We start from the raw sequence: 23,573 nt of genomic DNA, 5'->3' as shown, positions 1-23,573 counted from the left end.
CTGTACTGTATATATATTTTTTTTTTAACACACATTTAGTACGGTTTACCTCCACATGTCTACACCTGTATACTATCTGGTGTTACATATAAAAGGATGAGTCAGGATTTTATTTTCTCATGTTCCTCAGGTTTCTTAATAAGTGTCAGCATGAGAAATAAGTGTATGGTTACTTCAGATAAACCAATGAATTAAATATAAATAAAGAGTAATCAAATAATTCAAAAAATCAATAAAAAAAAAATCTGTCAACAATCATGTAATGAATATGGCATAAATGTATCCTACTATTGCAGTAAAGAGATGTTAAGACTGCTGATTTTATGGTAAAGGGAAAAGTTTGATTACATATGTTACCGTATAAATGTGGAATTAATGGTGTGTAATATAAAACTCTTGAACTATTATGGTTTCTTATCATGAAATAAATAAAAAAATGTGTATATCTCAATAATAGGTTTGCTATAATATCAAATACTTTTGTTTATATAAAAATATCTTGCTAAAACAAATTCAATACATACACATGAAAATTTTGATTTCATAATTTATTGATCATAAAAAGGTCCTTTAATTAGAGCATCCATTTTTAACAAATAAAATAAATCAGTGCCCAGTATGATACCTGATAGATTGATAGTTGTAATGAAACCGAATTGGCTCCACATGCAGGTGGACGTTTGGGGTAAACAATGCTAGAAAATATTCACTAGGGATGCTCTACTCTCTCACACAGTCCATAGGCGGAAAGAAATCCAAAGTTTTTAATAATAGTCCATTGGCAAAAAAGTGGCATGAAATGCATCAGCAATCTGTCAAGATGCTTCCAAGGTGTTGCCTTCCTGTATAATAATAATAATAATAATAATAATTCGTTACATTTATATAGCGCTTTTCTGCAGCACTCAAAGCGCTTTACATATGAAAGGGGGGATTCTCCTCAACCACCACCAATGTGCAGCATCCACCTGGATGATGTGACGGCAGCCATATTGCGCCAGAACGCCCACCACACACCAGCATATTAGTGGAGAGGAGATAGAGTGATATAGCCAATTAATATGAGGGGATGATTAGTAGGCCAGCGGGCAAGTTTTTGGCCAGGATGCCGGGGCACACCCCTACTCGTTTTCGAAAGACATCTTGGGATTTTTTATGACCTCAGAGAGTCAGGACCTCGGTTTAACGTCTCATCTGAAGGACGGATTAGATTAATAAAAGTATAGATTAATAAAAGTATGTAGACATCAACTGCTCTATCAGTAACTGTAGTCAATCAGGATCTCAGTAACGTGAACATCATGAAGAGAGCAGAGAAAACAAACACGGGATTAAATTAAATTAATTAAAAGTTATTTTATTTACACTAATGCAGTGAAGGAAGTTTGCATTTATCACCTGACTATGTCTTTAATTAAAAAGTAAAAGTTTCTTTTAATAGTAATGCACAAACCAGTAAACCAGTAGCTTTTTTTATCTATCCAGCAGAGCAATCAAACAAAGCTTCTGGCTACTGGCTCAACCTGGGCCTCGACCAAACTTCTCTTTCGTGATCTGCGTATTTGATTTGAGCCCTAATGGCTGGGTTTATATATATATATATATATATATATATATATATATATATATATATATATATATATATATATATATATATATATATACACACATACATAGGTATATGCATATATACACACATACATACATATATATGTGTGTGTGTGTGTGTGCGCGCGTATATGTATGTATATGCATACACATATATATAGTAGCTTTAGCCTACAGTACAATACATTGACTGCAATACATTGCCTACATTACCCACAATGCCGCACCTGTTACATCCGGAAGAAACCGGAAGCAACCGGCAGTGAGTTTCACATGCGCCAGACGCGTTCAGCAGTTGACCAGCGTGTCGGGGTTTTTATTTCGATGTACCAAACAGCAAGATCCAGAATACGTTTTGGCTTTTGTGAAAGTTTTTTGGGTATGTTGCATTTTCAAATCGCGGCCTTCACGACGTGAATGAGTGTGGAAAAGTACCATTGTAGGCTAGTTGGAGCTAACCGGCTAAGCTAGGCAGGCGCTCTAGCAAATTCGATTGTTGTCCTGTGATGTATTGCACTACTGTGACGTCATAGTTAACAAATACATATATTTGGTCAGGTGGTTCAGTAGATAGCTGACAGTTGAATAGCAGCGGAATAGCAAAATCATTACAGATTGTAAGTAGGGTTAAGGGTGCATTCACGTGCTGGATGAGACTAAGTTTGTTGCCTAATACATACTGTTTTTCTACCTTTTTTACAGAACAGGGGATTTTAGAGATCATCAAAGATGTCGAAGGCAACCAAGCGCAAACATGTGGTCAAGGAAGTCCTGGAGGACTACATCACACCTAACGAGCAGCAGCAGATTATGAGGGTCAGTGCTGTACAAATAAGTAAAAACTGTATAGTGTAAAAAAAAAAAAAAACACTATGGCATTATTATAGACAGACTGCTCTTGGATTATTATACAGATGACACACAACTTTATTTAGCTACCAGGCCATATACCTTCAATATATCAGTTTCATCAGAGGTTTGATGAGTTTGTTATAAACATTGAACAGCAGACTATGAATAATCGGACCCTACTAACTTTAACTATTCTTTTGGGCTAGGTGTTGAGTGGGAGTGAGTTAAAAAAAACACTTCTGCCAAGTGATAGCTTAGTGGTTAAGGCTCTGGGTTACTGATTGGAAGGTCAGAAGTTAACACCCTTAACTCCTAATTATCCAGGGGTGCCTTATCATGGCTGACCCTGTGCTCTAACCCCAGCTTCATAACAAGCTGGGATATGCGAAGAAAGAATTTCACTGGTCTGTATTGTATATGTGACAAGTAAAAGACTTTTCATTTTTTCCTTAAAAGAAAATGTGACCAGTCTCTTTCAATCCTGCAGTTATTCTTTGTGTAATTATTTAGGTGCATTATTTGCAATGAAATTTGTTCATTCTGTTTCTTAAAAATAACAAATTTAAACTGGAGGGAATTCACATTTCTTGGAGTCTGAACACAAACTCTCATTGGGAAGTAAAGACCTAAAGCCGCACTGCTTTATCTGACACTGGCCACTGCTCTACGAAACCCCTCAGTATCATTGGAGATTCACCCCACCCTGAAAGCTGTCTGTTTACCTTTGGGACAATATTACAGGTCCATCCACATTGGCACAAAAAGACAGCTTGAGAAACACTTTAAGGCACTCCCATGTTAATGATTGCAGTCTTCCCATCCAGTGAGCCTAAAATCTAACCATTTGCACAAGTACACAAAAGTTTTTTTTTTTTTAAGTGCCTTTAGTGTTGAGTATCCTGAGCTCCCAGTCCAGATCTACGATTCTAACTTGGGTCCCTCATTTGAAGGTTTTGCACGTAATTACGAGAACAGCCTAGATTTTTTTTAAATAAATTCAAGAAGTTATTGTCTATTACCTGTAGGTTGGTCTATTGGAACACCTGGTGCTTTGGATGTTCCACTTAATTTTACAGTTGTTGTTTAAACAAGATCCAGTTTAGCCTAAATTCATCAGGGGAAAATCACTAGAAAGTAAATGTCCGACCAGATCAGCCCGTTTATAACAATATTTTAAACAATAAATAATAAAACAATATTTTATTAATCTTTATAAAGTGGTCTTAAAGCCCACCACATAAGGATCTTCTGGTATTCAGGAGCAAAATCTCATTGTTTAAATCCTGACCTGATAACCTGTTTATATAGACACACCTTTTGTTAATGGCGAAAAGATATTGTGAATGTGGATGACGTTGACTGTCCTTCCTACCCAATCACATATGGTGAAAATATAATGTGCGTTATATAAGGAATAAAAATAGCATGGGCCATGCAATTTAGGAAATGGATTGTAATGTACTTTACAAATGCATTCGGTTGATGAGTGAACACACATCTCTTGTCACGCTCCAAAATCTAATGGAACACCTTCCCAAAAGAGTGGAGGTTATTATAACTGGAACTGTGGCCTAAATGTGATGCTTAAAAAGCACATACCAATCTTATAGTCAGTTGTCCACAAACCTTTGTCAGTATAGTGTAAATCAGTTCATGTTATCATTTGCATCAAAGCAGCTATGGACCATTGTTACTTCACTTTCTTTCACAGAAGTCCATGGCATGGCTGTAAATCTAAAGAAACCGAACAAACCGTTTGACAGTTACATAGTTCTTCCATGATATGTTTGATGCATGCCTCCTTACACAAATCTTCAGCATTAATCAACACCTTTTTTTTTTTTTTGACCAAAGAGAGTAGAAAAATTGATATATAAGTGATATGTAATGCTGCTTTTGTATGGTTGTCAGCTCCATTTTTAGTGTGAATGCTTGAATCCTACTATATACTAATTCACTTGTCTGCTAAATAAACAAACGTGAATGCAGAATGGCATAATAGGGCCATAAAGCTGGGAGTTATCCTAAACAAGCAAATGTTTTTGTACCTTGCAGATTATGGGAAGCAATGGCAATAACCTCCATCAGGCTGTGACTGAGAGTGGCGAGAAATTTCTGCTCAGCATGCCCACGAAGTTTCGCAAGAACATCTGGATCAAAAGAGGTTTGCTAAACCTCGGCTTCTTAATTGTTTCTATCATATTTCACATATTTATTTGATTGGGAATACTAACATTCCTGATTTCACATTTTTTTTTTGGCAGGTGATTTTGTGATTGTAGATCCTATTGAGGAAGGTGATAAGGTGAAAGGAGAGATCAGCTTCATTCTGTATAGGGACCACATTGACTACTTGAGGAAACTTAACATCTGGTGAGAAAATAAGCATATGTACACTATACAGTATTTGCCACTACAATGTTTTTTTTAGCAAGCTACTGACCATGGAATTTGCAAACAGGCCTACCGGATTCGAGGTGGCTGGTGGAAAGGAGCAGATTCAGAAAAAAGCACAGAGAGATGATACTAAAAGTAAAGAGGAAAATGAAGAGGACGAGTGCAGCAGCAGTGACTCTGAGGATGACCGGGACCTTTTTGTAAACACAAACAGAACCAATGTGCAGTACAGTGAGAGCGATGACTCGGATAAAGATGAGGAAGAGGAGCATGAAGATTAGGAAGAACAGAAGCTTTCATTAATTCTGCACATCTCAAAGATTTTTGAATAAACATTATGTACCTTCAATTTAAACAGCAAGGTATGGAAATATGTGCATTTTTATAATGCATAAATATGCATTATTATGATTAAAAAATTTAGACCAAGACCATGTTTAATCCATGTAAAAAAAAACTGACTTATTCTCTATGCATATTGGATTGTACATTTAAGTTGATCTGGTGTGTTAAAGTTTTTGTATTATAATGTGTGTACATATGGCAATAAAACTTTATATAAAAATTATTTACATCCACTTCAACAATGTCTTTAACTTAGACAAGTGAAATATTTTCATCCTTTTTATTATTAAATGCTAAAAAAAACACTTACATTCAGTAAGTTTATATACATACACTGTAATTAACTGATAATTAAACATTTTATGTCCATTGTCTGTTTAAATAAGCTACCTTGTGTTTAAATACTTGCATTAGGTCAAATGGTGACAAGTATACAAAACAAAACAGGTGTTGTCTGTGACCAAAAGAAGCATAATCATTGTAATGTAAAGTTTCCCCGTTCTTACCGGTACACACCCAATCCTCAGACTCACTCACTAAAGCAGTGTCTTTTATCACTTACAGTAAAGATGTTGTAATACTTAATGTTTGAGCTGACACTACAACTGTATATACCAGCAGTTATAAGGGAACTATTTAAAGGTTCAGAGTTACAAAAGTTGTCATTTCTGGTATTCAGGGTTACAATACAGAATCATTTACCGTTTTTTCTGACATTAGTGTTCGCCGTCTACTTCACATCACTCATGAATGTAGTCAAGGGAGAAATGCTTCTTCTCAAAACCTGTTAAACCACAAATGTCTTTGCAAGGCTTTGAGAGCAGTCAGTAGTCCCTTCCCATGTCAGTAAAATCCAATCCTGGTTTTGCATTCATATTAAAAGTGGCTTAATTTGTTCTTTCATTCCTAAGGGTTACGTTTCTACATTGGATGCTTGGTTTTAAGATTTGTGACCATAGTTTTAACATTTCTCTTGGACTGCGTTTGTGGACCAGCAGGATCGTGTGGTGGGCGCAGGGGTCCTTTGCTTCTTCAGCATTAAAGTCAAAAGTGAGGAAGGCTGGGTGGTCGATTGGGATGATCCCCAGCCTTTGAAGGCACATTCCCAGGTAAACATCATCGATAGGGAACAGATGAATTCTTCTGGACACCTGGAGAAGCCTGGGAACCAGTGCACCTGAGTAGACTACCCCTCCTCCACCTGGATATGTCGGGTACATACCCTTATAGAAACTTTCAGGGATGAAATACTTACTGTCTTCTGTGTGCAAAGGGAGTGCAGAGGCGATAATGTCCCCAACAACAAACTCGTCCAATTTCTGTCTGCTACCATTTCTTGTTCGGTGAAGTGTTTCTTCTTGCAAGTAGTCTAGAAGAGCAGGTGTCCTCACGAAGACATCGTCATCACCCTTGAAAACAAAACGAGCATTCTGACAGCGCTTTGAGAACCAGTCCCAGAACAGTACATCCTTCAGCGTCAGGTTAAAGAAAGTGTCTATGAAGTCCCACATTATAATGTCACCATACTTTTCACTCTCTTTTTCAATACCTTTACTTAACTCTTTATCAACCTTGCCCAAGAGGAAAACCCGGCGCACTAGTCCTCCTTTCCCCACCTGCCCCTTCAGAAGTCCTGAATACCCCCATGTCCTCCTTATGGCTTGACGGTTCTTGAAGTTAAGCACTGTTGACTTAATTGCCAGCAGCAACATTGGAGCCTCTTCCGTTTTGGCACACAATCCTGGTTGGTCAATGAGCAGTGGGTAAACTCTACAGTACATTGAACTTACAAACCTCTTAATCGGATGTGGCAGAGTGAAATAATCTGACCCTCTGCTCATTGCATCATCGTATTGAAAACACCCATTTTGGTTTAATGACGTGATGTTATCTTTAAGAAAAATGTTTCCTGAGGCTTGAAGGATGGGGTTATGTTGGCGGTCCTTGACTTGTTGGATCATGTTCCAAAATGCAGCTCTGTCCAGGTGCTGACTCCAAAAGGGCTGAACTGGGTAGGGGGCTAACATGCTGTCATTAGATGTCCCGCTAGCTATAAACAAATCTGGTAGACCTGAGCTGATCATTTGCCCATTCGATGGGTAGGTGTGAGTCATGGCTAAGCTTATAGCCACACTTATGTAGATGAAAAGGCATCCAAGTAGTAGACATGGTGTACATATGCAGAGCAGGAGCCGGAAGCGATATCTCCACAGACATCTGGCCATTGCCTATAGAAACATGAAAGAAAGAAGTAATTACAAAGTTTTCCTTCTTAATGGAAGGTGATTCACAGTTTCGCTCACTCCCAGTCCCCATCAGAGTGATACAAATTTTCTTGTTCTTGATTGGGCACTGAGAGACAAGAAAATGTGGTTCACATAGGTACCTATATTTAGAAACAGTGGGTTAAAGGTAGTCAGAGCGTTCATAACCGCAAATTAATAAGCAAGTTATTTTTATGAGATCCAGAAAATAGTTTTAACTCTGTAAGATTATATGGAGACAACTCGGTCTATACCACTGACAAAAAAAATAGACATAATGATGGGGGTGAGTTGGGGTGGGTTTGATTGTGTTGTGACTCTTTTTGAATTTTGCAATAGTGAAAATACAATCCCTTATTATCAAGGCGATTAGACACTCAACCACTTTAATAAATAACCCTGCTCATTTATGCAAATCTGCAATCAACCAATTATGTGCCAGTAGTAATGCTCACACCAAACATGAAAATAGAGAAAATTCGGGATCTCAGTTACTCCGATTAAAGCAGAATTGTTGGTGCCAAATGGATTGGTTTTGAGTTTGACAGAAACTGCTAACCTTATTGGATTTCCCACACAGTCAGTGCTGCTCTTAACTGCTCTATTTCAATGATCCTGTGACTACTGAAACATCACATCATTGTTCTTGGCTGACAGAAGTGAAACCTGAACATGTAGAATTTGATATTCTGCTGTGGTGTGCATTCAGGTGCTACCTTTTTTTTTTTCCAGCTTATCCTGGTTGTAATCATTAATTGTGATAATTTTAAGTGACTGTAGCCTTCCTGCTGACTCTCATGAATAAAGCATTTATGCCCACAACTAGACATTTTTGAATATTTTTTTTTAATTAGTCAACTCTAGAGACAATTCGGATGGAAATCTCAATTTCAATATTTTAACAAACATAAAACTGAATCTCTTATTCTGCATGAACTTGTGCATTGTGCTACATGATTGATTATTTATATAATTTCAAAAACAACAGGTGTACATATGTTTGCTGGTTGGTAAATGTATATATTATATAGTTGCTATAAATATGAGTCTATTTGACTGACTAATTGAAAATATTTAATCCAAAACCCAATAGCTCAAAAAGAAGTGGGTTTATAAGTATATGTAAGAGAACGTAAAGTGTCTGGTTGGCAAAAATATTAAAACAAACATATGGATGAACATTTAGACTATTGCTCTAAACATTTGAAGGTTTATATGGACTGTTCTCCAAACAAAGTCAATTTCAACACATAATATACATAATATATAAAACATTGATATCAGCATCAAAATATAATACAAACTCACACAATTAACCAACTAACGTGTTTTTTTACACTATACACCTAACATAAGAAACACAAAGAGGGTGAGCCATGAAATATCACTGAAACTCTGCATTTTTCAAAGTGCAATAGTCTTTTAGTTGTGTCAGGCCTTAAGTATGGAAAAAAAAAAGAAATAACGAAAAAGTGTCAACTTTCAACTTCATATGTGAATTTATTTACAAATCCAGTTGAGAAACCACGCCCCTGTATTGTTACACTATAGAATAATTTTGGACCAGTTGCATGCTAGTAAGTAAAATACACCTTTAAACACATTTACATAAAGTATTTTAGTACTTTTAAGTATTATTTATTTATTTATTTATTGGGGGGAGATACAGACTTGTTTGTGTTACATTTACTGAATTACTCAATCATTTTTATTTAGCTTGTTTTAACAATATTTTAGAAACACCGGTAATGTGAACACAGGCAGTTTACAGGCTAATAACGCCTTGCAAACATTTTCTTTCTTTCTTTCGTATATAATTTCTAAATTAAAACAGCGTCTAAACCCTTAAACATATGGTACATAGATACTTACAGAGAAAGAAGCAGGTCCTTGAGGTGAAACTCGTGTCGTTTAGACTCCTCGCCGGACTAGTTAACAAATTAAATAATAAAAATAAACAAGTTCCCGTCTTTCGATAAGGATCTAAAACAAATGGCTATAAATTAATAATGAACAAGATACCAGACGCTTTTTAATACTGAATAGCGATAAACACAATCAGCACACGTTCCCCAAAGCGCGAGACTCTACCACGTGCACGCGCATCACTGAGAAACACGCATCTCTGAGAAACGCGCGTGGCAGAAGAATCATGAGCAGTCCAAACCGGAAAACCCTGAAATGGTAGCAGCAGCACCGACAAGCATTAGGGCTTGGTTCATTTACTGTAGTATATATTATATATATATATATATATATATATATATATATATATATATATATATATATATATATATATATATATATATAGTATTAAGTGCTTTTAGAAATTGAAGACACTGACAAATTGCTGGTAATTTTATATTTTATTTTTTAAAACAATCCGGATTGGATTGTTGCCTATTAGAACACTATTAGAACTATTATAACAATGTTTCCACGTGATTTAAGTAACCAGGAATGCTGTTAATTGTCAATTAATAATTTTCATTATCATTAATAATTTTCATTATAATGAATGTCAATTCATTATCCATTCCTTCATCAACATCTACCTTGATTTTTAAAAAAATATTATAATTCATATATGTGCTTGAAGTAGAAAAAAGCAAATAGATTGTATGCAATTTTTATCCAACCTGAAAACATGTAACTGTAATTGTTTTAAGATCAGTGCAGTTGTGTTGATTTAGACTGATATGGGTTATCTTTTTTATATATCTAATTTCGAAGAAAAAAATTATATGGCTGACAGTTTGGGTGAGTTAAGTTTGAAACTTTCAGTGTAAAATCTATACAATAAATAAAATTCTTCAGTTTCTTTAACAGTCTGATGTTTTTATAATAATTGTTTAGGTCATGGTAGAAACAATACTATATAGATTATATATGATGTGATGATATGAAAACAAAGCAAAGAATGTCCCTTGTTCTGGTCATGCTGCATTCCTTTCCTTCCTATTGTACTCTGTCATAAAATGAGGTAACACAAACTAACTATGGGTCCTGAAATGTGTCAAGAGGCATTGGTGTCAGTTTTGGTTTCTTAAGCAGTGTGTCTTTTTTTTTCTCAACACTTCAGAATTAGTGAAGTACTTACCTTGCTTATAGTGCTTGCAGAAAGAAATTCTGAGACACCTCACTTTAAAACAAACAAAGTCTCCCAGGAAAAAAATATTAGCAGTGCTGAAGTCATGGACATTTCAAATAATAAAAAAAGAACACACATTACATAAAAATGACAAATAAGTGTTTTGGTTTTTTTTCCAAAATGGTAGGAATAAAGATTTATTTTTTCCATATGAACAAGTGGTTTGATTTTTGTACAAGTACTATTTTCTGAGAAAACTTGCAAAAATTTCTAGCATATTCCAAGTCAAGAATGGGCATGAAAAAAAGGGGGATTTATTGCTGGATGTCAAAATGAAAAGTACACTTTCACCGCATGAAGACAACTCAGTTGATGCGTTTACCATGCACCCATCTACCAGAACCACTAGGACATGCAGAAAAAGGGAAGGCTTAACAGGCAGACAGAGGAAGAACAGAACAAGAGGAGAGAGTAAAGGAGAGGGGAAAAAAGAAAGAAAGAGAGAGAGAGAGAGAGAGAGAGAGAGAGAGAGAGAGAAAGAGAAATCAGTGAGTCAGGAGAAGCTTTGAATGAGTGTGTGGGAGTGTATTTGGATGTGAGGACACAGTGTATGTTATGTGGATCCAGGTGTTTATGTGGGTGTGTTTGTGTGTGGATAGGGTATTTGGGGGAGAGGTGTCGATTTTCTGGATAGCGTGTTAAGATTTTGGTTAAGTCCGAAAACAAACAAAAAAATAGGTTATTTCACAATCTGTTTGTCTAAAGTAGCATGCCCAGGCCAGCAATGCTAACAGCAAGCCCCCAGCTTGCATACAGACAAACACCAATCAGAGAGAAGGGTGTGGGGGCAGCAGGGAAAAAAAACACCTAAAATGTCAGGCCATCAAAGACTTTCTACAGGTTTCACAAATGAGCAAAAATAGCCAGTGGTATCATTCTCAGAGATCAGAACTGCAGATCAGATCTAAGTGTGAGAAGTGCTCATGAATCGTGGGTTTTTTTGAATGGGAAGTCCTGAGACACATAGCGGCTTTAAGCTGCTGGCATAGGAACGGGGCGTGTGAACTAACAGGATATGACAGCCCACGTAGGCTAGAATCAGGCTGGATTGGTTCATCTGCAGGTGGCACCGTTGCCAAACACTACACATGGAAGGAAGGGAACAGTGCAATGAGCTCGTTTCGCCACCGGGTAGTGGCAAAGTCACCAGTGTGTCTTTCTCCAGTTTTTTTTAAAGCCAACATAATGGAAACAGAGTGTCAGTGCTCCCCTATGACAAAACCCATCAGAGAGATTGCACTTAGACACAAGCACACACCCAAACCTTTAGACTAGTGCCTGTTACACTCGAACACACAACACGCAGGTGCATACAGACAAAAACCAAACAAATACAGGCTGACTAGTCTAAAATTCACATGCACACACAGACACCACTCCGAGACACATACACACACACACACAAATACATACACAGACCCCTTCTCTTACATACAGTAGAGTAAACACATTCATTGGACGTACATACACTGCCATTTTGAAAACCCTGAACGCCGGGGCAGGTACCATGACCTAGTACAATGCCCTATGAACACCTGCAGACCTGCAAACAACATATGATAAACCAGTGGGGGGAAAAAAGAAAACCATTAAAATGTCTACACAAACACACAATTTCCTGTTTTAAACAGAAAACAGCGTGCCCATGGTGATTGTATAAATGCCTTGGGGAAATGACCAGTTTGTGAACCCCTACTCATGTAAACAAACATCTTACATAAAAGTGATTCCCATATTGCATGATGTCAGAATTAGATCACAGTTCAAATGGGGAGATCCTGAACAAACAAACCAAAAAGAAACCAAGAAAAAAAACATGTCTATATAAAACCCAGGAGTCCATTTTAAGAAAGGCTACAAAAAAAACTTAACGGAACCTCCCTCATCGGCATACAGCAAAAGGCACCACAATATTATTCTATTTCTAAGTTGTGAAAAAATTGGCACGTGATTCTTCTTCATAATGCTGTAAACCAAAGAACAGAAATTACATATAAATAGTTTTCCCCCCTATAAAAAAGTCTTTGCTGCTAGCTAGTAGACAATTTTTGCTGAAATGAAAATAAATATTTCCTTTGTTTAGAATATCTGTCTGTTATATAAAATAAAAAATATTTCTTATAGGTGCAGGTCTATAGCATATATCATTTTTTCTCTCTCTCTCCTAGATATGTTGTTTTACTGTCCTCGTCACTGCTCTTGGTTTAAAGGGGTGCATTGTCTGGTTTGGACCGTGACTGTGACAGTTTGTTTGTGTGAGTGTTTGAGCGTGACGTGCTGCGTGCTGTACTGCTGTACGTCCGCATGTCATTGGGCCGGTAGATAGTGGCCGGCTCGTTGTTCATGCTCATGTTCTGCATGCTGAGGAAAGGCGTGCTTTCACCATGCCCCAGCTCTCCCATCTCCTCCTCCTCCTCCTCCTCCCATTCGCTGTCTGACAGGCAACTCTGCGAGCTGTAGTCCTTTGGCACTTTGGCACGCTGGGAAACGTGTCCATTGAAGCGTGACCTCCTGTGCCAGCGTCGCCCGCTGCCACTCTTTTTGGGCCTCTCACGTGACGACATGTACTCCTGTGTTGTCTCGTAGTCCTCATCATCTGCGAGCCGGTATGGGCTGGACGGGAGAGATCCAGTCCCCTCACTGTGGTATGGGTTGCATGCACGTCGTGGCCGGCGTAGGAGCGGCTGATCGTCACCGGGTGAATAGGAACCTGCTGCCGGTGGTAGGGACAGTGCATGGCTGGCATTGGGTGTCGTGATCTGAAAGGTAGGCACCTGCTGGGGCAGTGAGGAAGAGTGGAAGTCCACTGGAGACAAACGGGCCGGCGTGGTGAGCGCTGACACGTACCTGGAAATGAAAGAGAAAAAAATGGGAGGAGAGGAGAGAGAAGCAAGGGGAGGCAAATGGAAGCAAACAGAAGGAAAGTGAAAGTGAAGCAATGTAATAGAACAGATGGGAGAAGATAGGAAAACAGGGAAAGTAGAGAAATTAAAAGAAAAGTAGAGTAAAGGAAATGAACATTTTACATTTACATTTGTGGCATTTAGCATAAGCCCTTATTCAGAGCCATTTAACAAAAGTCTTTATCAATGAATGAATCAACACCGGTTCACCAGGTTACAGACCCAGGATACATTAGCCTAAATAATAGCACACTTTTTTCCTTCTTTTTTTTTTTTTTACATTTTGGAATAGGAAGGGTATATTTCTTGTTAGACTGGGTTCAAAACCCAGTACCACTATGCTGCCACTGCCGGGCCCCTGAGCAAGGCCCTTAACCCTCACTTGTTTAGTCGTATTTAAATTGTAAGTCACTTTGTTTAAGGGCTTCAGCCAATTGCAATAAATGTAATAATTAAATAGAAGAATAGTTAGCTCTTGTATATGACCTGATTTCTATGGGATCACAGCCTTGATTGTGATTTGGATTTGAAATATAATTTAAAATATATTTTATATTAGTTTCAAATATATTCTTAATTTTTTTGCTCTACTCTTTGATCTGGACGTGGACTTGAACTAAAAATTGACTTTAGACTTTTATGTAAGACATTGACATTGTATGGCTGGACTACCACACTTACTGTAAACATTCTAAAACTTTTTTCCTATACTGGAATGTGCACTATCAGGCTTCAAGGGCGTTTCTTTTATATCTGTTTGCTGATTGCAACTCAACACAATCCTCAGCCTGTGCAATTCTCACATGACTATCTGGTTGAAAAATAAAAAATAATTCAGATGAGGAAAAGCACAATTTTTTATTCTAGAATATAAGAGATTTTCATGATCCGATTCCTACATTGTACATATTCTACATGTTTACACCTCCTTCTTCATCACCTGTCACTGTGAGGTGAGTCCCGCAGAGAGTCGAATGAGTCTCCGTACTGCAGGGGGCTCCGTGCAGGCTCGGAATAGCCACAGTATGCTGCATGCCGAGCCATACATGCTGGACTGCTGCATTTACTGGTGCCCACTGAGGAAGAGAGTGCCCCCGAGTGGCAGTCCGAGTTCATGCTGTCTGATCTCTCCATACTCCATGTCCTCTCCTCATGCCTGCGGGATTCAGGATATTTTAGTACCAGAGTGTCGAGTGGAGGCTTACAGAGATGTGAGCAAGTGTGTGAATGAGATGATAATAGGGAATGCGAGCACCTCAAATTGTAAATTTTGCTTTTGCAAAAACTGTAATGTATTTAAATATATTGTTCGGATTGGCTGATATTTAATTCGGCTGCAATGTCACCCATTTCATTTAAACAGCAAAATATATGATTCAAATATGCAGCATTAAATACCAGCATGTTCAAATGTCAAAATATCTTAACCCAGAGCCTTAACCACAGAGCTACCACTTCCGATTTCACATTGACATTCACACTTTAGAAAAATGATTTTGAATAATAAAAATATTTTTTAAAAGTTGGTTATATCAAATGTGACAGCAGAAGTGGTAGCTCTGTGTTTAAGGCTCTGGGTTACTGATTGGAATGTCAGGGGGGTTCAAGCCCCAGTTTCTCCAAGCTGCCACTCTTGGGCCCTTGAGCAAAGCCCTTAACCCTCTGTGCTCCAGGGGGGCTGTATCATGGTTGACCCTGTACTCTGACCCCAGCTTCCTAATATTGCTGGGACGTGCAAAGAAATAATTTTACTGTGCTGTAATGTGCATGTGACAAGTAAAAACCTTTACCCTTTTATAAATATTTCATTATGACTTATGAAATATAGCCTAGCGTATGTCTGCATCATGGTTTACTATTCGAGTGTAACAGTGGTGGCATTTGCAGCATATAATTCATGTAATTCATATCCAATATAAGCAAGTTTATAGGAAAAGAGCAACACTGTAGTATTTCCTTAAATGCCGATTTCTTTTAATGACATAATTGAACATCTGTTAATGATGCCATTATCTATGCTAACCATCTCCACATTTAATGATGTGAAATAGTTCAGCTTTGTACGAGAAATAGTTTTCCAAAATTGTTTTTCTTTTCATCATTGATGGAAAAGCCTGTTAGCAGTAGACTCTCTGTAGATAGAGGAAAACTAAAGAAGAGACAGATGGTGAAGTTGTGCTGTGGGTGGATATATGTATGAGGTACGTATCCACCCTACATAATGCATAAAAAAAGGAGATAGATAGCTACAGTTTGATGGACAGGGTCTATACCGGTGACTGGAAGCGTGGGTGGCAGTAGAGGAGTGGTGAGACCGTGAAGACATCCGGCTGCCCGAGAAGTTGCCTGATGTCTCTGTTCCATGTCGTATCACTCGCTCGGTGGCTGGGGCGTTCTTAGAGATATACTGCAACATAGACAGATGTAACATGAGATATGTGTTCTTTACATAAGGGTTTTAGGGGTTATGGATTTACAAAGAACAAACATTGTGTGTTATACAAAATAAATAAATTGGCTATAAAAAAATCTGATGTACAGACATTATTCTGAGTCAAATTCTTTATTTTACCTCAAACTGAAAGACAAAGCAAACTTGGGTGGTATTAAAGAAATAAAAGTATGACGGAGACAAACAAATACATTTACAGGTTGATTCAGATCAGTGTAGGGAATGCAAGCAAACTTGCATTAATTCCATCTTAGCCAAAATACTGCAGCTTTTTTTTCTACACTTATGATGTGAAATCTCCATGTTGATTTTCGAACACTTACTTTTCAAGGTCACCAAAATCCTAGGGATAAAAATGAAAACCCAGTAATGCAGTATTTCCTGTCTAAATATGTCCTGTCTAATTTTTCCTGTCTAAACGTTCCACTTGCAGGTTTGTGACTGTCTCTTTCTGAAGGGCGACACATTCAATGAATGCAGCATTTTCAAGTGCCTCAAAAGAGTTTTGGGTTTTAACCTGATTGTTATTAAATAATATTTTAGTTGGTCACATATACAACCACATACAGTGCAAAGTGCAGTGAAAAGTGTTTTTTGACAGTCTGTGACATAAATAGAATTTACATAAATCAAAGGTTTAATTCTATACGGGCAGGGAAGGAAAAATAAATAATATAAAATATAATATAAAGTATGATTTGTATGATTTGTAGATGAGTTGTATAAACACTAAAAACACAAACAGCAAAACTGTATTTTAAATAATGTGCAGTTGTTTGTGCAATATATGCTTTGCAAAACCAGGCCGAGGTCACGTGTGTTGTGCGAACACTACTGACTATTACCAGCTATTAATCAACATATAGACATCCACAACAAGTGTCACCGCTGCACCTTAAGTATGGTGCGTTTAGGTAAATGTGGCTACTGAGCACTTTTGCAAGGCAAAACTCCCCCGAGGTTTTGTAGTATGTGTACATGAGATTTAGTGGAGAAATTTGCAGCCATTTAAAAGTTTGAAGTAAGATTTAAACTCACATCGACCATAGGGATCTCCTCTGGGCTGGGACCAGGCCCTGGGTGGTTGGGCCCGTTGGCCAGCATACGATTGGGGTGTTCTAAACACATGTTCTGGTGCAGATGGCTTTGCATCTTCTTCCTCTGTTTCCTGCAGAAATATTATCCTGCTGTTTTACACATAAAACTCAGAGTATTTTATGACCCTTACACTATCACAAAATAGATCTAAAGAGGGAAGCACTGCCAGAGCAGATAAGTAAAAGAATTTGTAATTTGCCATGGTCTATTTTTTTATGTTTATACATTTTTACTGAATGCATCTTTTTTTTTATTTTAATTGTCTCGTAGCGACTCTTACATGTAAATTCATCCAAAAAAAATGAGGTACCAACAAACAAATCCATGTAAATGATATAAAAATTGATGGGTAGGTATAATTCTAAGCAAGAATTTAGTTTTAGAAAATGCTGTCAATTTAGTACACTGTAAGTGCTTTTAGTCCTGTAGGTGAAAAGATCAGGAATAAAAAGCTGTAATAGTGCCAATAAATAAATATGATAATAAACCTAATATCCTTAGTATAGCAAGATTATATTCAAATAATGGCTGTATGGTCCGAATTATTTTTTTTAAATAATCCAATATCAGTTGCCCCCAAATAGTTTCATATCACATATGTTTTATAGATATACCACTTTAAAAGTATAAGAGTACAGAGCTATTTTTTTCTCTGGATTTACTTGGTTTTGCAGTATGCAAGGACACACACGATGCCAACCACCAGCAGAGCCACGCAAATGCCTGTTATTGTCAGTACCCGCTTCTGGTACAGTTCCTCTGCCTCTGAATAAGTGAGAAAAACAAACACACACAGACACACACTCTGAATCAGTGGCAGACATGCCACAGGATGCTTTATTACGATCCGATTACCCTAAACTGATTGCTCTATATAAGAATTTTTCGGTATAAATAATATTTAAACTTTGTTTCCTTTGGAATACAAGAGCCAATAAATCAAGCAGTATGCCTTGTCCATTAATGATCAAATAGACAATGATCTATGACAACCAGCTCTATGAACTCATTGGGACCTCAGGGGTGACTTTATAACTGTGCTATAAGAAAAAGCAGATCTTTAAAACTATAGCAGGTTTGTGCATTTTTAGAGGCGATTACGTTACAAAAGTTCTAGGGTCATTGCATAATGGCACAAAAATGTACCAAACTTAGAAAACAATAACATGCAATTTCTCTGGGAAGCATTCATAAACTGAGAACTCTACCTCTCCTGCAGTCCCAATAATACACTGGCTTACAGACATCATTAGTGAAAGATAAATGGAAGATAAAGCAGTGTAAGCTTTTGTTGTTTTTTTTTATAGTACATGCCTGAAAAGTGTGGTTAAAACACACAAACAGCATTTTTTAATGATGCACAGGGAGAGGGTTCTTCATAAAACTGTGTTCTGCTGTATCAATCTGACTAATGCAGGTGAGCCTAGCTTCATTTGACTTAATATATTCTATATTTCTGAGATCTGACATCAAGCAAAAGAGAAAGGCTTTATGAAGACCCCCTACAAAGGTGCAGTGAAGATTTTTTTTTTTTTGGTCTGGCGTTAAACCTGAGGCCCCAGAAGGCAGGCGATGACCACAATGTCAAAGGAGAACACACAGAACATGGAAAGGGAGAACAAGAGAGAGTATGAGAGCTCTGAGAAGAAGGAAGTGACCAACAGCAGGGAAGTGAGGGGCAGGGGGAAAGGTGAGTGTGAAAAAAGGAGAAGAGATGATGTGTGTTTGGGAGGGGGAAGGGGACGCGGTGCCGAGGTCAAATGCTGAAACTTCATCTGATATCGCATTGCATGCTTGTTACAGGAAGAGAAATAAAGCTTAATTCTATTCAGTAAATCTTTGCTACTTATCTAAATATTTGTCATACTCATGTGCCTTTTATTTAGCCGTTAGTCTACTTCATTTACATTTTGGCTACGATAATCTGACAAATTGTTTTGGATAAATCCACGTCTTGTAGCAGACAGGGGTAAGAGTAGACCACGTGCACTTTTTTTAAACCTAAGCTCTTACAACATATCTGCATAAATGGATATAATACAGTATATGAAGGGTCTCTGTATAGTATAATTGACTGCGTTACAATCTACTGTGTCTTCATTGCTACTTCAATGGATCACTGCAAGTATTTTGATGTGGCACAGAGAAAAAAGACTGATGTGACCTTATATACGCCTTAAAACTAGGAGTCAAACAAATAATAGTTCCATACCCATTATTTCAATTCCCAGATGCTCTGCCAATGCAGAAAGTTGACAATGTAAAGAAAGAAAACAAAAGAAAAAACAGGTTTCAGATAAAGATGTCCACTTGTTCAGATCGATGGGTCAAAAATGCTAAATTGTTTCTGTTTGCTTCAAGACACTGATGTAAAAAGGGGTGTAAGTTCCAGTAACAGACAGACAATGCAGACATACTGTGGCCAACTCCATTTTCCCCATCAAAAAAACAAATGATTATAATATTTGAAAGTGCACAGATGCATGCAGACACACAGACAGGCATGAAATCTACTGCTATAGTTACTAAATTCCTTGGGTTTTTAGCAAACGTATAAGAAAGTAAAATAAAATATAAAAATATTTTTTTTTATAAAAAGGAAAAAAAAGAACTGCTACTGTCTAACACAAAAAGACATATTCGAGTACAAATGAATGAAGACATGAAGAATGTGGCTTCCATTAATTTAAAATTAGACAATAAAATGGGTAGGTTTTTATACATTTGCATTTACTTACATTAATATACTCCAAAATGCTACTCAACTTGTCTAACAAACTTTAGTTAGTTTCATGTAGCATGACAACATGCAAGATTTTTTTGATTAGCTATGGACACATTTAATCAGTTAGTGTAATAACTCAGATATGCTAGTTGTTAAATGTTAGAGGTCATGCATCATGCCTTTGGCCTCATATCACACAACCCATTACATGTTAATAAGATTAGCTTTTATATCGATTCTTAAACCCCCCGTGTAATTCATTTTACTCTGTATCACTTAATAATGGAAAAAAATGACTTTCGACCAACTCCAGACAAACCACTTTACAATTTACTTAATGTCTTCTTCCAGGACTGTCGCTGAAAGAGAAAATACTGCTTTTCTATTCTAAAGCATTGGGTGTCTCTCCTACTGTGCTACACTTTGAGGATCTTTCACAATAAATTTTTTTAAATGATAAGAAAGTAAGCTTCTCACTTGGCTTCAGTTCTCATCTCATCTCATCTCATCTCATCTGCATTTTAGATGTACCTGATGGAGTCAAATCAACAAAACAACAGAATGGAGACACAGTAAGGAGTGAAAAGACACGGAGAAACACAAAGACATCGTGCATTTACCTCATACGCAGCATGCAGCTTGTAAGCAGACAATCAGACAGACAGACAGACAGACAGACAGACAGACAGACAGACAGACAGACAGGCACACAGACTGACAGACAGGAAGAAGAATTTGACATACTGTAGAAACTGGCCATAACGGAGGTTTGACAGCGATCACCAGTATAGTCATTTGGACACCTGATGGAGGGAAAACAAACCCACAAAAGGGAGAAGGAGGAAACAAAAGGAAGGGAGGAGAGGAGGCAAGGGGAGAGCACCAGACACATAACGGGCAGGGGGAAAGGAGAAGAGAAAGGGAGTACAGAGAAAGAGAGAGTGAAACAAAGAGAGAGAGTGAGAAAAAGAAGAGAGAAACACCAAATTAGAACAACAAGAGCACAGCCTGCAGGCAAAGTAGTTCTGCTTGATGATGTGAAGATCACTGTGGGATTTAAAGAAAGACCTGTGGAGGGAGTCTGGGAGTGGGAAGACTCATTTTAGTTCATGTCAATAAACACATTTTCAGAAGGGCAGGTGTCACAGTAGAGGCTCACATTGTCCTTGTTTGACCATTTAAAAAAAATCTCATCAGCTTCTTGAATGTTCTATGGTGCAGTTCGATCTAGCTTCAAGTGTGCACACTTAACACAGCCATACCTTTTTTCCTACTTCTAAAATTACCCCAGTACACTTCATTGAATCAATCAAAAATAAACTCAAAACAAAAAAATAACATTAGACTCAATAAATCAGTGGTATCAGAACACTAAGTTTTCACTTTTGTGTGTAGTGAGATTGCTTGATGCTGCTGTGGAAAGGCCACAAAAATTTTACTTTATTCATTTATAAATTTGCCTTCTCAAATGGATAAAATTATATCAACATTTGTGCTTGAGCAAATCACCAGCCAGCTAGTTAAATGCTTAATTGTATATAATTAATAGCTAATAAATAGTTCAAATTAATAGCTAAATGTTATGAATAAATGAATGAATGCCAAATTCACACAACAGAAGCCAAGCTTGTCCAAATGTACCAGAACTACCACAGTTGTGTTCATTATCAATGTTAACTAATTTGACCAGCTCTCCTAGAAAGCTGGTGTTGTCTCAGACTCAGAAACTGTATTTTAAACGGGAAAAGGTACATTTCTGCCCAAACTATATATTTCAATTCAGGCATCCAAAAGGTTTTTGGAAACATGTTTAGTGCCAGTACTTTATAGTATTTGCTGTCTTCTTTAAAAAATAAAATAAAATAATTAAAAAAAAAAAAAAAAAAAAGGTTGATGCAGTAGATTTTAAAAAAGCTTGCTCAGTGCATTTTGTCAGTTCTGATGGTCTGAACTGCAGAGGCTTTAGAAGCTACACTGTTAATTTTCTTAGAATGTTGAAATCCAAAGAAGAGGTCAAAGTGTAACATGGGTCACTACAATACACAAAACCAAGCCTTCCTCATCAATTTCCAATTATGCAGGCTGCATTTAAGCCAGAAACTAGTATAACTATAATATGCTAAAAATGTCAGAATATGTTTTAGGGGAGAATAAATTTCCTAAAAGCTTTGCGATGATGCCAAAAAGCCTTCTCTTTTTTAGGGCACATCTATAATTTATGCACTGTGAGTTTCTAAAAGCACAGAATTCCCCCCCCTTTTTTTTTTCCTTCTTTTGAATTTACAGCAGAGGTCAATGGGACTGCTGTATTTTATTCGGCTCCAGGTTTGCTGAAGCGCATGTGCGTGTGTGGATGATAGTGCTTGTGGCTGGTTATTTGCATGCACGCATTTTTTCAAAAAGGTACATTTTAGGGTGACCCTATATCAGAATTACCACTGCAATGCACACAAAGAATAAAGGTCATCTAGAGAATAGACATCTATGCAAGCCTATGCAAACCATTCTACAAGCCATGAAGCTTATATATCAAATTAGAATATTGCTCTTCTTAAATACATTCATTAAGCCTAAGAGCCCTGACCAGTCTAACTGCCCATGCAGTGAATAAGGAATATTGATTCTACAGTAGAGTTAATGCGGGGCTTTCCCACAGAGACCCTGCACTTAATCACAGACCACAATAAGAGCAGATGCATCGTAAATCTGAGCCGTCTGCTCTGACATGGCCACTAAAGGCAGAGCGCTGTATTACCTTCAGCTTGCTTTCCAGCAGGGGCGACTGGAAGAAATAAGGGGTAGCAGAGTACATAGCAGACCATTCGTCTGTTTTGCTACTTTCTTTTCTCTTGTTCAAGATAGGGCAGCTGATTTCATAGCGTCTTCTATTCTATCTTCCTGTCGAGGCCTGAAATGCAGCACTGGGCTCTATTGAACTCAGCAGTGTGTGTCTAAAGTGTCTTAAGCAACTCTCTGAGAACACAGATGTTTTCTAGCAGACTCTGAACACCATGAAAAAAAAGCTGTCTATTTTAGGCATCATGAAACTTGATGTTTTTTTGTTTTTTATTTTGTGAACTCCCAGACACGAATGGGATGGTCATAAAATGATAACCTAAAAAAATTTAAATAAAATAATTGTAAAACTGTTACTTGAGTTCCTTGAGGCTGTGAAAATATGAAGGCGACTGACTTGTAATAATGACACGTTACTCATGAAATCAAATCATCTCTGGTTTCATGTCCAAACAGAATAAGAAAATGTCATCACACATAACACTTGAGTCGACTGATTTGTTCAACAGTGAATCACCACAGAGAGCGAGAGAGAGAGAGAGAGAGAGAGAGAGAGAGAGAGAGAGAGAGAGAGAGAAAGAGAAGGAGGAGAAGAAAATACACACAGATACAACAAGAGGAATTAAGAGTCTTTGATTCATAAGGTAATTGTATTATCAGAAACAAACAATAATCAAAAGATACCTGATCATTGTGTGAGATTTAAATCTTTTGATTTTTAAATACAGTACCGATCAAAATCTAGGCACACTTTACCTTTTTCTTTTAATACATATCCCCCCGAATTTTTTATTTGCGATAACATTAAATCTATGTAACAAGTATTATTATAAATATCTGCATCATCAATTAAAAACAACTAATAATTTGCAGCGTAATGAAAATAAAAATGGTTCAAACATATGGCTTAATGAAACATCAATCTTGTGTAATGAACTCAGAGCTATAAAAAATTTCCAATGCCACATAATTGAGCTGCATA

General features: G+C 37.3%; 3 protein-coding genes across 7 annotated transcripts in view; 1 reads left to right on the top strand and 2 right to left on the bottom strand.

The window, feature by feature from the left end:
• The first annotated feature begins 1,839 nt into the window (after positions 1-1,839).
• On the top strand, positions 1,840-5,212 carry eif1ad (eukaryotic translation initiation factor 1A domain containing). Of its 3 annotated transcripts, none has more exons than XM_046849416.1 (5): positions 1,840-1,987; positions 2,311-2,424; positions 4,516-4,624; positions 4,725-4,833; positions 4,922-5,212. In XM_046849416.1, the coding sequence occupies exons 2-5, from the start codon at positions 2,338-2,340 to the stop codon at positions 5,136-5,138; spliced, it is 522 nt and encodes a 173-aa protein (XP_046705372.1). In that variant the 5' UTR covers positions 1,840-1,987; positions 2,311-2,337; the 3' UTR covers positions 5,139-5,212. The 3 variants fall into 3 exon arrangements, with proteins under 3 accessions (XP_046705372.1, XP_046705374.1, XP_046705373.1); XM_046849418.1 differs by having other exon boundaries at positions 1,848-1,988; positions 2,315-2,424; XM_046849417.1 differs by lacking the exon at positions 1,840-1,987 and adding an exon at positions 2,141-2,225.
• A 329-nt stretch (positions 5,213-5,541) lies between these two features.
• On the bottom strand, positions 5,542-9,588 carry si:dkey-160o24.3 (N-acetyllactosaminide beta-1,3-N-acetylglucosaminyltransferase 2). The gene is made up of 2 exons (XM_046849413.1): positions 9,339-9,588; positions 5,542-7,430 (listed from the first exon to the last, which is right to left on the bottom strand). Exon 2 carries the CDS (start codon positions 7,425-7,427, stop codon positions 6,090-6,092), a length of 1,338 nt encoding a protein of 445 aa, XP_046705369.1. The 5' UTR covers positions 7,428-7,430; positions 9,339-9,588; the 3' UTR covers positions 5,542-6,089.
• Positions 9,589-10,544: 956 nt separating this feature from the next.
• Positions 10,545-23,573, bottom strand: part of nrg2b (neuregulin 2b) — a 56,041-nt gene continuing 43,012 nt past the window's right edge. Inside the window, exons 5-11 of one of the 3 annotated variants that reach the window (XM_046849410.1) lie at positions 20,540-20,598; positions 19,283-19,306; positions 17,733-17,835; positions 17,011-17,140; positions 15,794-15,927; positions 14,461-14,676; positions 10,545-13,464 (exon numbers count right to left, since the gene is read on the bottom strand). In XM_046849410.1, coding sequence (XP_046705366.1) covers positions 12,822-13,464; positions 14,461-14,676; positions 15,794-15,927; positions 17,011-17,140; positions 17,733-17,835; positions 19,283-19,306; positions 20,540-20,598 — 1,309 coding nt within the window. In that variant the 3' untranslated portion in view covers positions 10,545-12,821. The remainder of the gene's footprint in view (positions 13,465-14,460; positions 14,677-15,793; positions 15,928-17,010; positions 17,141-17,732; positions 17,836-19,282; positions 19,307-20,539; positions 20,599-23,573) is intronic. The other 2 variants (XM_046849412.1, XM_046849411.1) reach the window with 2 other exon arrangements.

This window comes from Silurus meridionalis, chromosome 5 (genome assembly GCF_014805685.1).
Source record: "Silurus meridionalis isolate SWU-2019-XX chromosome 5, ASM1480568v1, whole genome shotgun sequence".
NCBI classification, from domain to species: Eukaryota; Metazoa; Chordata; class Actinopteri; order Siluriformes; family Siluridae; genus Silurus; species Silurus meridionalis.
The sequence above is the reverse complement of the archived record's forward strand: the minus strand, read 5'-3'. Positions and strand labels throughout refer to the sequence as shown.